Source organism: Perna viridis, chromosome 6, assembly GCF_037379345.1.
Source record: "Perna viridis isolate PV_CMFRI_1.1 ecotype Kerala chromosome 6, ASM3737934v1, whole genome shotgun sequence".
In the NCBI taxonomy this organism is placed as follows: domain Eukaryota; kingdom Metazoa; phylum Mollusca; class Bivalvia; order Mytilida; family Mytilidae; genus Perna; species Perna viridis.
The window spans coordinates 43649184-43663586 of NC_142450.1; the positions used below are offsets into that span (position 1 = coordinate 43649184).

At 33.9% G+C, this 14403-nt stretch overlaps 1 protein-coding gene and 1 long non-coding RNA gene across 2 annotated transcripts in view; one reads left to right on the forward strand and one right to left on the reverse strand.

Annotated features, from left to right (window-relative positions):
* LOC148615148 (uncharacterized) overlaps positions 1 to 12852 on the reverse strand; it is a 44122-nt gene extending 31270 nt beyond the window's left edge. Inside the window, exon 1 of the long non-coding RNA XR_015923833.1 lies at positions 12685 to 12852. This is a non-coding gene — a long non-coding RNA (uncharacterized LOC148615148). The remainder of the gene's footprint in view (positions 1 to 12684) is intronic.
* Positions 4502 to 10723, forward strand: LOC148615150 (arginine kinase-like). The gene is made up of 6 exons (XM_088589780.1): positions 4502 to 4693; positions 5916 to 6172; positions 6595 to 6743; positions 7178 to 7343; positions 9623 to 9803; positions 10251 to 10723. Exons 1-6 carry the CDS (start codon positions 4540 to 4542, stop codon positions 10391 to 10393), a joined length of 1050 nt encoding a protein of 349 aa, XP_088445906.1. The 5' UTR covers positions 4502 to 4539; the 3' UTR covers positions 10394 to 10723.
* Positions 12853 to 14403: the final 1551 nt, after the last annotated feature.

The following is a 14403-nucleotide window of genomic DNA, read 5'->3' on the forward strand; positions in this document are numbered from 1 at the left end:
ATGACAGAACCAACAAGCTATGGAAAATGTTCATGTGTTAGGACTACTTTTATTGATCTTAAGAGGGAGAACATGGTTGTAGACATGTATACAAACATGCACTACCTATATGAGTCATAGCAAGTCTGGAGAATACCTGTCTGGTCCCTCGTAGCCTATGACAGCAGATATTTGTACATACTTTATTTTTACAACCATTTTATGTCTTTAAGGACCATGAATGAAACATTGAAGTTAGTCCATGAGAATTCTCAATAACCTGGACATCTGAAAGGCCTTAAGAAGGGGACCCAAATAAATCAATGGAACCTACACTTGTTTCCTTTATAACCTGAGGTTGTCTAGACTCTATCAATCTATGAATGATTTAATGCTATCAATACACTGGTAGGCTATTCAAAATTTATTCATTGATAAAAAGTCAAAGTACATATACATACATATATACTATTTGTCACCTTGTAAGCCTACACATTCAAGGTCACTGATTGCTCCCTTGATATACTAATTTCATTATCTTCAGTCGTTACCACGTTAGAAGTATCAGTCTTTTTTTTGCAGTGGTGGATTCAGAGAGTTCAGGGGTTGAACCACACCCTTTTTTGAAAATTTTGGTAATTCTGTGGATTTTTTTTTTTAAATGAACCAGTAGTATCCTAGAGCTCTTCTTTTTTTTTTTTTTTCCCATCACTTGTTGGCCGTCATTGTCGTCAAAACTCTTCTCCTCAGGCACTAATTAGAACCAAACTTGGTATGAATGTTCGTTGCATAAACTGATGTGGGGATTTTTGATCAGTTGAAAAACATGGCCGCTGTTACCTAAAATAGAACATAGGGGTCAGACAGAAGATTTTTGCATATATTTCCAAAACTGTTAGGTTTAACAAAATTCTGATGTGAGTACAAGTTTTCAGCATGTTGAGATCAATCTGTGGTCAAATTTTGTTTTAATCTGTTAGGCCATGTTATTGCCCTTTTTCAACGTTTTTTGCTCTTTTTAATGTTTTTTCTTCAAAAAATCTTCTTCTCTGACATAACTTGACCAATCAGAACCAAATTTGGTATGAATGTTTCTTAGAGTATTTTAGATAGAACTTTTATTGGGATTTTTGATCAGTTGAAAAATATAGCCACTGTTACTAAAAATAAAGGTGACAGACAGAAGTTTTTCATATATATCTCCAAAAGCATTAGGTTTAGACATATTCTAATGGGGTTAAGGTGTTAAGCATGATGAGATCTATCTTTGGTCAATTTTGTGATAATGTGTTAAGCCATGTTGGAGTTATTGCCGTTTTTTGACGTTTTTGCCCTATTTTTTACATTATTTCTTGACCATAAAAGCCAAAATTAGTACGACAATTCCTTAGGGTATTTTGCATAGATTTGATGTGGGGATTTTTTATCTGTTGAAAAAACTTTGCCTTGGTTACAAAAAATAGAATGAAGGGATCAGAAGTTTTTGTCATACATTTCCAAACCAGCCAAATTCTTTCAATTGCCAAAATGATCCATATTATAATGCCATCATTAGCCTTCAAGGGATCAAAGGTGTTGGACGACTTGATAGAGTTATTGCCCTTAAAAGGCAAAAATTATGTTGTTAGCAGTTTTAAGCCAATATCTTGAAAACTATAATAGATAGAAACTTTCAGTTGACGAAATAATCCTTATAATAAGTCCTACCTAAGTTTTCATTGAGTCAAAATTGTTTAACAACTCTTTGTCATAGTTATTGCCCTTGAAAAGCAAACATTTTACAAGGTGAGCGATTCAGGCTCCTGGGAGCCTCTCTTTTTCAAAATTTCTGGACCTGTCTCTGTATAGGTTATAGGGGTCACCATTGTCTTACTGTATCAAATTTCTTAGGATAACTTTTAGACAAAATTCTTAACATTCAACATCATTATTCTGACAAGTAGAAAAAACTTTATTTTATAGAGGAAATTGCAGAATTTCCCTTTCCTAGTTCAGGAACTGCATAGTTGTGTTAGCACCACTCACTATACAATAATTTTCTGGATACAATCTTCTCAACAACTCTTGTTTATTTAATGCTGCCCTTCATAATAGATCTCATGAATTATGCATTTCATTTACATCCTTTCAGTGTGTGTGTCTAAATGGGGAGTGAAGTTGGTATTAACCTTGCTCAGTTTAACATATGAAACAGATTAACATACAGTTAGATTTGCATATGCAATGTCATTAGAACAAAAAGTCACTGTTTTTTGGGGGGCATAAAAAAATTACTTAGTTCATGTGAAAAAATAGACTCATCAATTAAATGTAAAATTTGTTAATAAATGCATATTTATAAAGTATTGTGAATAGAAGGTATCAGACAGTCGTCCAAAACCTAAACTTTATATACAAAATGAAATTGTCAATATTCCTATTTATGTCAGGATTAAGAGAATGAAATGTTTGGAGAACACATCAACTTTTAAAAAAAAACAGGAAAATGGACTTACTGCACTAAGCAGGCATATACACAATAACGAGGCAATTACAAAAAGTCGCAATGTCTGAAAAATCAAGGAGGTCATCAGTACAGTTAAAGGAGCATTTTACTGACATCCAGAGATACATGAAAGATACTCAAGTTAGTACAGTCGATGAAAGAATATTGACAAAAAGCAGAACACCACTAACCACTTAATATTCAGCAAACAAAAAGGATACGTTTAGATAATTGTACAGTTATCTGCCAAGGGATAAACCATTTCCATTGGATCCTTTATCAACATGGAAAATCAAAACAAATGTATAGAAGCTTCAACGAAAACTACGAGAAGAGTACAATGGAAGTGACCGGCAAAAATTAACATAAACAAAAACACGGAATAATAGACATGGATACAGTCATGGGGGACAAGCTGTAGGACAACTATAAAGTCGTCCTAACAGATGCAGTAAAATCACCGATGTTACAGGCAGCTATCGACAGAGAGACGAAAAGCTTGTGTCGTTATAGATATAGCTGTTTCAAACACTAATTCGTAAAACAACGATTATGACCGGTTTTCATGTTCCGTAGCTCTTCCAGCTCATTATTGTAATATATAAATAGATCATAGGAGTTGTAGAGATAAAAGAAAATTGTTTGTACCAGAAGAACGCTTCCATCCACCTACAAACATTGATCAAGCTGCCGTCAAAGGTTGTTATTATGAAAATTTGGTATACACTTCGAAAGCGGTTGCAATACACACGGGGTTAACAACATTTTTTTTTGGGGGGGGGTGAAAATCTTGGTGTATAAATGCTCCCAAAGCTTTTTCAGAAAAAGGTATTTGTGATATTAATTTTGCCAAGCAGTTGCAATCTGTAGTATTCTGGCTGGTTATTCGAACACATGGTGCACATCACATATATATGAAATCGAAGTACTCAGTGTGACACGTGCCATGCCTAACTTGGAATTCTCTCCAGTAAGCATCATTGTTTACAAACTGCAAGGTACTGTGTGTTTAATACATGGTGAATAAGAAGCAGTCGTAAACGAAATTGCAAAAGGATTACAGCTGCTGATTGTATGCATAGGACACAATTCCAGGACCTAAAACATTCTGTCGAAATCCCTCCCTGGCGTACACAGACGATCTGACCAAAACCACCACACCACGTGCGATGAAAGGGTTGATCATTTATAATTGTATCTATTGTGTTTGACAAAAAAGGGAGATATTTGGCTACTTTATTGGAGGTCACCTTTCAAACAATAATCCGCGTGTCAGATGCATTCCTTCCACATTATAATTAATTGGTGAAGATTTAAGTTATCATTTTTAGATTATAAAGATTAGTGCATCTATCATGAAACAAATTTATAGACGGGCATTTATTCTAATCAAATGTTTAAAAATATTCAATTCCCTCTCCAGCTTATACTTCACGAATACTTTATCAATAGAGAGGCTAGTGTATTTTTACATTTTTACTGTCCCATCCAGACAATCCTAAAAACTGTGGTGAAGTGACAGGTGAAAAGGTCAGGTAAACGTGACGAGAAAAACGTTGCTGTATTTCGCAATAAACGAGGGTAGCGATGGAAACCCTTTCTTGTGAAATCTTGTCCCTGCATTTCAATGGGTTGTGATTGGAACAATCTTTCATGCCTCGTGGAAATTTTAAGCTCATTTGAAATTTAAAAATCCGTGTTTTCACTATCCAGGTAAAAACGGTATTGAACATATTGAATATACATTTAAACTCAGTATAGCCTAAAGAATGACTTTTTTTAAAATCCCCGAAGATCGATGAATTGATAGAAATTAAAATATAATCCCTGAGTTCCGATTTGATTGGGCATGTATCCAGTAAACTTTTGAGTGAGGACTGGCCTTACCAACGGTTATATACACACTGAGCGGTGTTCACCGACGAGCAATCGAACGAATACCGCGGTGTTTGACTAGCCAATCGACAACGCACGATCTGCAGGAAGGGAAATCCAGGGCAACCAGTCTATATATAATGTATAGAAATTATATTACTCAGTTAGATCAGAAGAAAGGCGGCCAACAGCAAGGAAAAATGGCAGAAGAAACACAAGCACAGTTGTGGGATAAACTTAATAAGGGGGAAAGTAAATCTCTGTTGAAAAAGCACTTAACACCAGAATTGTATGAACAACTGAAGGATAAGAAAACTTCACTGGGTGGAACTTTAGGAGATTGCATTAGGTCAGGTAAGGAAATAATCTTTTATTCAGAGTTTTAGCTTCTCATCCTGATATCTGTATACCTGATCAATAATTGTTGACATGGACGTTTCGAATGGGTTACAGCGTAAACAAGTCCTGAGGGATTGATATTTCATTTCAATGGCATGTTTAAGGCGTAGGAGTGTTTAACGACCTTTAAAAATACATACATGGATGTAACTCATGTTAGTTATTTCTCACCGGGAAAAACGTTTTTGCTTTAAGCATATGTAATTAAATAACTGCAATATTTGAACTGAACACTGACCATGAACATTGCGGTATTTAAATTGTTTAAAAATTGTCATATGAAATTGTCACCTTGATAGCCTAATTCAAGGACAGCAATCCTAATACCGAACTTGAATGAGAAAATCTAGTTTACCAGATTACACTGACTAATTAAATAAATAGCATTATAATTTTGTATTGTAAGCAATAAAAAATACTGGAACAACTTAGATTTAGACACGTGTACCAACATATATATTCTCTAAAATATTTTGTTAATGATGATAGAAAATACTGTTTTGACCATTGGGATTTAGTTCTATAACATAAAACCACGCATTTTATTGAAATTAAGGTCCAATGATAAAGCCTCGCATTTTGACTATAAACAAAAAAAATGTGAATATCCGATGAAAACATGAAAGATAAATATAAAATGCGTGGTTTTATGTTATAGAACTAATTGGGATTGTAATGAATTTTATCATTGATGCAATTCTGTATTGATTTGAACAGAAGTGATGATGACTCGGCTCCAGTTATAAATTTTAGGTATACAAAATTTGCATGTGTATAAACTAATAAGACTGATGATCAGTTATTATAAATGAAACACATATTAAGATTATTAAATTTACAATATTTTTTTATTTCTTCAATGATACATGTACCTTAGGGAAAAGGGGGTAAGATACTAAGAAAGAGTAAGAAAATAATACATGTATCACCCAAACTAGCAGGGAAAATGTATCAAAATACTAAATAACAATCTTGCATTGATGTTTTCTTTCTTGTCTTTGTAAGTGAAGTCGTTTAGTTCTCTTACATGAAATTAATTCACTTAACAGTTTATGATCAAGGGGAGATAATCAAATATTCAATTCATACCTATGGATTATAAGCTTATTTGTTCTATCATTATCATATGTGTTAATATTGTTTACTTAGAATTAAGTGAAGTTGGTTTATATTGTAGGAGCCAACAATCTTGACAGTGGTGTAGGACTCTATGCCTGTGACCCAGAAGCATACACAACTTTCAAACCCCTATTTGATGCTGTCATTAAGGATTACCACAAAGTTGATGGAGTAAACCATCCCAAACCCGACTTTGGAGATGTCTCCAAGTTGGAAGATCTGGATCAGTATGGCGGTGACATGATTGTGTCAACAAGAGTCCGTGTCGGCAGAAGTCACGATGGCTATTCATTCCCTCCATGTTTAACAAAAGAGGTAATGCTGTATATTAATGTGTTGGATGTCTGTGATTTGGACTTAACCATTTAAAAAAATTACAACATTCTGGGTTATTTTAGCACATACTTGGAAAAGTAATATTAAATCTTGCTTTAAAGACCTTGAAAATCAATTAACACATAACCAATGATCCAAATTAAAGTTGATTTGATAGGTTTTCTCTTGTTAATACATTAGGTATGAAAATGTTATTTCTTTGTTACCAGTATGTGTCTGCATGTAGAATTCTCATAGAAATTAGTAGATCTAGCCATGGCTGATGGGTCATTACAATCAACATGTGGTACATAGCTTGCCTTATGAATGGGCCCTTTTTGCTTAGGTCTAGTCTTTTATTTATTCAGATGTTTTATAATCAACCTATAAGGTGTCTGATAATGTTACTATTGACCTTCCAGAGTAGAAAGGAAATGATGGACAAGACTGCCGAAGCCTGTGATAAACTTACTGGTGATCTGAAGGGCAAAATGTACCGCCTTGAGAGCATGAGCAAGGAAGAAAATCAGCAACTCATTGATGATCATTTCTTGTTCAAAAATGACGACAGGTAGATATAGGTTCAGAAAGTTATTTGTACAGTTACTCTTTTTATTCAAAGTCAGTTTGGACATTTACTTCAGTACAAATAAACTTTGTTTTTTTTAAGAATATGAATGTATGTACTTTATGCAAATATACATATACATGTATTTACTGAAAAGATTATTTCAATATGAGTGTTTTGCTAATACTTTGCCAAAACCTTTCCTTTTTTCAATGATTTGAAACTCCTACTGTGTTTCATATTATTGTACAAATTCTGATATACCAATCCAAAATTGTCTTAAGAATCATTTAACTTTATGCTTAGATATATTTGCAAGGTGAAATCAGTTTATAATTATTTTCATTTTTTAATGTATATAAACTAGAAATTTTACAGGGCCTCTATTATTGTAGTTTGTGGAGATGTGATGTTTAATGATTGGTTTATATTTACAGATTTTTGGAGGCAGCTTACGGTTACAGGGATTGGCCAAACAACAGAGGAATCTTCCACAACCCAAGCAAAACATTCTTAGTTTGGGCCAATGAGGAGGATCATTTACGATTCATCTCTATGCAGAAGGGAGGCAACCTTAAAGAAGTTTATGGACGTCTTGTAGAAGTAAGGTTTTAAATATAGCATGTTTTGAAAGCAAGAGGTATATAGTGATCATGGTGTCTTTTTGCATCTTTATATATTACAGAAACATGATAATTTGACAGAAGCTTTACAAAGGGATGCCTTATTGCTGACTATCAGTGATAATAACTTCCTCATGACAACCCGATTTTTGTTTTGACCATATTGTTTTAATACTAAATATACCGGTATGTAATAGTTTTCTTTTAATCTATCACAGCTTTTTGGTTATTTTGTTAGAAGCTTTATACATGTATGCCATTTATTGTGGAATTTGATTTCAAGCTTTAGATTTTTGACTGACGACTGTTTATATCTTAATCATGGTTTTAAAGGCCATGAGGTCTTTAATTTTGAAACAAATGAAGTTATAAGTAGGTCAATGAGTTCCAAGGCTACATCAGTTTTCAGGATCCACATTGAATTAATACCACTACGGGAGTAACAAGTGTTGTGGTAGGACTGCAGACCCTCTTTGACAGTTGTGAGTAAAGAAGTTAAAAGTTCTGAAAGAGGTTTGGTGGTGCATTTGCAGATCCAGCTATGAAACATTGTTTGTATGGATTCTTGTGTAGTTTAGGAATCCAGTACATAGACAGTAAATCACAATCATCATCCTAGGTAGAAAGACCAAAAGAGGATAGCACAGATTTATGGTTTTCCACAATCTCTTCTTTGGAGAGTGTGGTAGCAGTATAGGTCTTATCACTGCTATTATTTTCTACATCTTCCTCTGATAATAAACAATGGATGTAAAATGTTTTGTAGACAAAAACAATGTTGTTTTTGGCTTTGTCTGCTGGTACTACAACATACTTTTCATGTATAGTAGACAATGTTTTTGCTACATCAGGGTCTTTGAAACCTATGATTTTTCAACACTGTATACTTCTATTCACCATACTCAGTTAAAATCCACACTTAAAAACATTATACATCTTTGTTTTTCCAAAAGAAGATGGTACACCTAGATACAAATATATAGTTCTTGGTAGAGATTCCTCATACTTTGTAAGCAATAATTCCAAATCATCTTCCAAATATACAGAGGAAGATGTTTACAAAATGCTGGAATTTTTAATCAACAACATATTTGTCCTGTGTGGTGGACATGTTTTTTAACAAACGGTTGGCATTCCAATGGGAACAAATTGTGCTCCTTTACTTACTGACCTATTCCTTCACTCTTTTGAGGCTGACTTTATAGCTGATCTGATCCAATAGAAAGAATATCGTTTGGCTAGATACTTTAATAATATCAGTTTCCGCTATATAGATGACATATTATCTTTAAACAATCCTAATTTCAGGGATTTGATACATCATATCTACCCCAAAGAACTTGAGATAAAGGATACTACAGACGCTGTGAAGTCGGCCTCATTTCTTGACCTACACTTAGAAATCAATGGTAAAAGGAAACTATTGACCAAACTTTATCACAAACGTGATGACTTTTCATTCAGAAATGTCAACTTTCCTTTCATCTGTGGCAACATCCCTTCAGCACCTGCGTATGGAGTGTTCATGTCACAACTCATACATTATGCCAGAGCTTGCCAAAACTACGCAGACTTTTTATATCGCACTAGAACTCTAACAAATAGGCTTCTGGAACAGGGTTATGTTGCTACAAGATTGAAGTCATCACTACAGAAGTTTTATGGTCGTCATCATGAACTCGTGGATCGTTATGGTGTATCCATCTGCACCATGAAAACTGATCTATTCAACGAGTCTTAGTTTTCCTTTCCTCGTTTGTTTACCCCAGACTTGACTTTTTATGAGCAACTCGGCCGGTGTTTCTAGAAAAACAGAGGACGCTTACCCTACTTGTGCACCAGGTCCATGCTCCCAGTTTTTAGTGGAGTTGCTCATTTGCTTTTGTTACTTTGTATTTGTGATTTTAGTTACTTTATGTTCTTTGTTGTGTATGTCTGTTTTCCATGTCTGGTCTTTGTCCCTGAATTACATTCTTTTGATTACCGCTATAACCTTGGTTCCCTTGATTATTCTTCCATGGGAATGAGCAGCTACAGTTTCTTAGTTCTTGTATAAAGTTCTGACCAATAAAAGAGGTAGCAGCTTCTATGTAACCAAAAAAGCAATTATTGTTCTTTGTCTGCTATCATATTTTCCTCAATAAATTCTTACTCTGTCTTTCTGTTATATTAGGTTTATTTTACTTCAAACTTCATTGTATCTCTGTTACTGAGAAAATGATGATGATCAGATATATATTTACCATCTTCTCTATTTAGGCCATCAAACAATTAGAAGCCAAATTGACATTTGCCAAGAAGGATGGCTATGGATACTTGACATTCTGTCCAACCAATTTAGGAACAACATGCAGAGCCAGTGTACATATCAAAATCCCCAAACTGTCTAAGCTTCCAGAGTTCAAACAAATATGCGAGAAACATAATTTGCAACCAAGAGGTTTGTAATAGTAACATTTCTGCCAATGGTAGCTTTATAGAGGTTTATTATTTTGTCTGTCTGAATGGTATTGGAATATTGTACATTATAATAATTCTCCCTATAAATAGAGAATAATTTTAAAGATATTTACTATAAAAAAAACTGCAGAGTATTATAGAGTTGAATGATTTATAATTTAAGCATGCAAATCTATATGAAAATTATAGTAAATATAACGCATCCCCATTACTAAGTGTTCTGAGATGTATATTTTAAAGTCATTCATTTAGCAGTTAAACTGTTTTACTCTTATATCTTGCGTAGAATTAAATGGAGATGTTTTATTAACAAAAATCAAGGTAAATGCATATATATTGTATATATTTTCTTATTACATACACAATGCTAAATGGTGATATTTCAGATGGATTTAGTGTGTATAACTTTATCATTTGTATTTTATAGGTATCCATGGTGAACACACAGAGAGTGTAGGTGGAGTTTTTGACATCTCAAACAAACGTCGTTTAGGTCTTACAGAATTCGAAGCTATCATGGAAATGCAGAACGGTGTCAAAGAAATCATCAAAATGGAGAAATCTTTGTAGAGACAAAAAACTTAGTCCCTCCATTATTGTTTTTTTTTTTTTCATCCTTAGTGTGTTATATAATGGGCTAGTCATGAGTGAAGGTTGAACAACGACAGACCCTTTTACCTTACAGTAATACCCCAACTACTGGGAATTGATAAAGCAGCATTTAACTTTCCAATATGTGTCTAGACCCTAAAAATAAGTGTGATATTTTTCTATATTTTTTTCACTTGTTAACAAGTATTATTTATTTATTTGTTGACAATGGACACCAGCCTACCTGTCTTGGTGCAGCCATTTGTTTCAAAAAGGAAAAAATAGAAAAAATAAAGATATAATGCCTACTGTTTGGTCTCTCACAGATGTAACATCATATTTCACAGTTTGTCAATGATATTATAATGGTCTGATAGCAGATCACATGCATAAATAACCAACACATATAAAATTCAGACACTGTAAGTGGTATAGGTGATTCAAGGTGTCAAGGTGCATAAAAAACTATGCCTTTGATGCGTAGGTCATATTTTAGCAAATGTTCTGCAATACAGATCTGTATTTGGAGAAACTATACATTCATCTCACAATCAACCAAATCAAGAACGATAACTCTTAAAAAGTGTCAAAACTCAAAATTTTAACAACCAAAAGATGAATTAAGACTGGTTTATATTTGGTTTGTAACTTTCTGAATAAGAAATAAAAATGAAGGTTGTAGATTTTTGACATGAATGAATCACATTATGCCTGAAATTTACAAAGATTGCTACTAATTTAAAACCTACCCATCCAATCAATACTTATTATCTTTGGATGTAGCTTCTAAAATACCATAGTAAGGGTATAATAACTATCGTAAATAAATTCATTACTAAAATATCTAGGGACATGCAGGAAGCCCCCAAAAGTCGTTCAGATAAAAAACAAAGTAGGAGGTATACAATGGCGTCATCAATTCCTGAAAGTTTCATCAAATTTCATCCAACGGTTTCAGGGGAGTTGCAAATAAGAGCTTAATTGGAACAGACGAACTGATGGATAGCATGATCGGATCCCTTAATACCGCCGCTAAAATACTATTATAGGTTGTATATGAAAAAAATCTAAGTTTTATTCAACAGAAAAAAAAACAAATATTTAAGTTGACCAAGGCAAATCCACAAATGTCATATATAGAAAAAATATTGATCAATACATTGTTTTTATAGGGGGAAAATATCAACAGTGTAGTAAAAAAACAATCTGCCTCAACATGTAAACAAGGTTTATATGACCTCAGGACAAATTCTTCTCATCACTATTTATCAACTGGATGGAATTTAAGGCTTCCGTATCCATCAGTGTGCCAGTCAGTCAAGTGAAATTGATATATATTTTATCTATAGTACTAGCATTGCACTCTAGATTAAAAATTTACGGAATTCTAGACAGTATTTTTGTGAAATAGCCATGATCTTATAAACGAAGTTAAGTGCGACTTTCTGAGGTACAGAAGAATATTTCATTACTATTTAGTGGAACCGCTTTAAAGCAATTTGTTATCAAATATCGTTATTATAATTTATATAATTAAGTTATATCTTTTCACAAAATGCAAAAAAAATCTAATCCGTATGCAAGCATGGGACAATATATCTTCGTGTACATCTACAGGGGCGTAGCTGCCTATACGCAAATACGCAGTTGCGTACTTTCGGAAAAAGTGACAAAAATAAAAACACATTTTAAAGATGAAATAAAGGTTTTATGCAATGACTCACTGGGGGCCTTGAGCGAGCGACCCCCCCCCCCACCCAAGACCCCTCGCCGTAATTTTGCGTACAAATAAAACAGGCCTAGCTACGCTCCTGTATTTGTATAACGATAGTCCATCTTGTACTCAGGTCTGCACTTTTAAGCCAAGAAATTTGTAAAAAAAAAAAATAACATTTCGCGCCTGTCTCTCATGAAAAAAAATTATCAATAACAGAGAATTTTGTATTATTAACATGCTACAAATTAAATGAATATACAAAATAGACATCGATTTGATTTTCATTATTGCGATAAAAAATCAAGAAGACGTGTGGCACACGGGGCGATCAAGTTTTCATATAATGCTGTATATCGGCCGGGTGAAATAGATATTGTTTAATTTAAATTACACTAATATTTCTTCATAGTTTTATTTCCGATTATTATACTTGAGTAAGTAAATGGGTATCAAAGCCAACTGTAAATACTTGCATGCCTTTTTTGTGTGGATTGTTATTACATGCAAAATGGTACAACACCATGCAAAAAAAAAAACAAAAAAAAATACTTACGTTTAAGGGTCACTAACCAGGGAAAGAGAGAATCTACGTAGTACAATCAGGGACATCCAATAATAATGGATTTCCTTGACACATCGTTTATAAACCAATCAGATTTCAAGATGCGGAGGTTGGTCGGGCATGAGTTTATATTACGTAATACATTCCCTACCAGGGGCGTAGCTAGGCCTGTTTTAGTTGTACGCAAAATTACGGCGAGGGGTCTTGGGGGGGGGGTCGCTCAAGGCCCCCAGTGAGTCCGGCAAGACAAAGCCCTGAGGGAAACTCCTGAATTTTAACGATTTTGGAGCCAGTTTTTCAGAGCCTATACTACGTTCATGGAATGCATATGTGATAAATAACCTTTATTTCATCTTTATATGTGTGATTTTATTTTTGTTACTTTTTCCGAAAGTACGCAACTGCGTATTTGCGTATAGGCAGCTACGCCCCTGATCTACATATTATATGATTGAAATTTCGTTGAAAATCATTGAGCGGTTAAGCAGTTGTAGTATATAGGGTTTTTCCCTTCTCCTAGCTGCACTACTACATTTTTTATTGCTGCTCGGATGTTAAACCCCAACAAACAAACAAACAAACACATAAGGAGCCATTTGGCGTCCTATAAAATGTAATAGAATAAGCGCGGTGCAAAAGGTGGGTTGCATTTAAAACATTAAACATGTAAAACTTTTCATGCATCGGGCAATGTTTATCTTCCTTCTTCCAAATCTACATATGATGCTTATTTTGTCTTTCAAATGGTCAAAGTCCATTGAACTAGTTAAAAGGAGTTGCGCTTACAACATATGTGTACAGACGAACAGGTAGACAGACAAGATTTTCCTACCTAGACCCCCGAAAAAAAAAATGTGTTACCGGTAGGGTATAATAACTATCATAAACAAATTGGTGAGAGGTGTTCATTACTGAAATATTTAGGAATCGAAAACATGTAAATTTGGAATAAGCAAATATAACCGTCCCTTTCCTTTCTTCGAAATTTTAATCAAATCGATTATATTGATAAAAAAAAATTACCATCAATATATTTTGGTGAACACCTTTGAAAAGACCTAGGAGAACACTCTTTGATTCGGGGTGGGGGGGGTGGGAGGGGGGGGCGAAAGTCAATTCAGATAGAAAACAAAATAGGAGGTATACAATGGCATCATGTGAAGAAAAGTGAAAAACGAATACCCAAAAAATACCAATCGTACCTTAACGATACCATAGACGAAATCAGACGCAATGTAATGACAATAGCTCGCATTAAACTTCGGTTCATGTGAGCTAATCATAGAAGAATGTCATTGCGCAAACGCCTACTTTGTTTTTCCATCTGAATGATTTTTAGGGTTTCTTTGTATATATACGTTTTCTATGAATAGTAGCAGGGTTATCAACCCGAGAACTTGATTCATATTTGTCTTTATTATTTTTTTCTGGTTCTTACTGTGTTTCTGCTATGCGAATTAATGAAATAGCTCATAATTAATGTCTTGAAAGTCTACTTAACATAGAGTCAGATGTAGTTTGATATTTGGTATAGATCCTTATACAAATCCTAGACTGAATACATCTGTTATCATTTGACATGCATTTTTCACATAAAAATGAATTATAAAGTAAAACAAGAACTATCATTTAAAAAAAAAGAGACAACCGACGCAATAAAATTTTGTTCTTTTTTAATTACAATTATCTACATTTCGTTCAGGAAATAAC

Excerpts from the sequence above, each read along its gene's own strand:
- LOC148615150 (XM_088589780.1), top strand. The coding sequence starts at position 4,540 with ATGGCAGAAGAAACACAAGCACAGTTGTGGGATAAACTTAATAAGGGG. Across the intron at positions 4,694-5,915 it reads AGGAGATTGCATTAGGTCAG|GAGCCAACAATCTTGACAGT; the intron begins GTAAGGAAATAA and ends TTTATATTGTAG. Across the intron at positions 6,744-7,177 it reads TTGTTCAAAAATGACGACAG|ATTTTTGGAGGCAGCTTACG; the intron begins GTAGATATAGGT and ends TTATATTTACAG.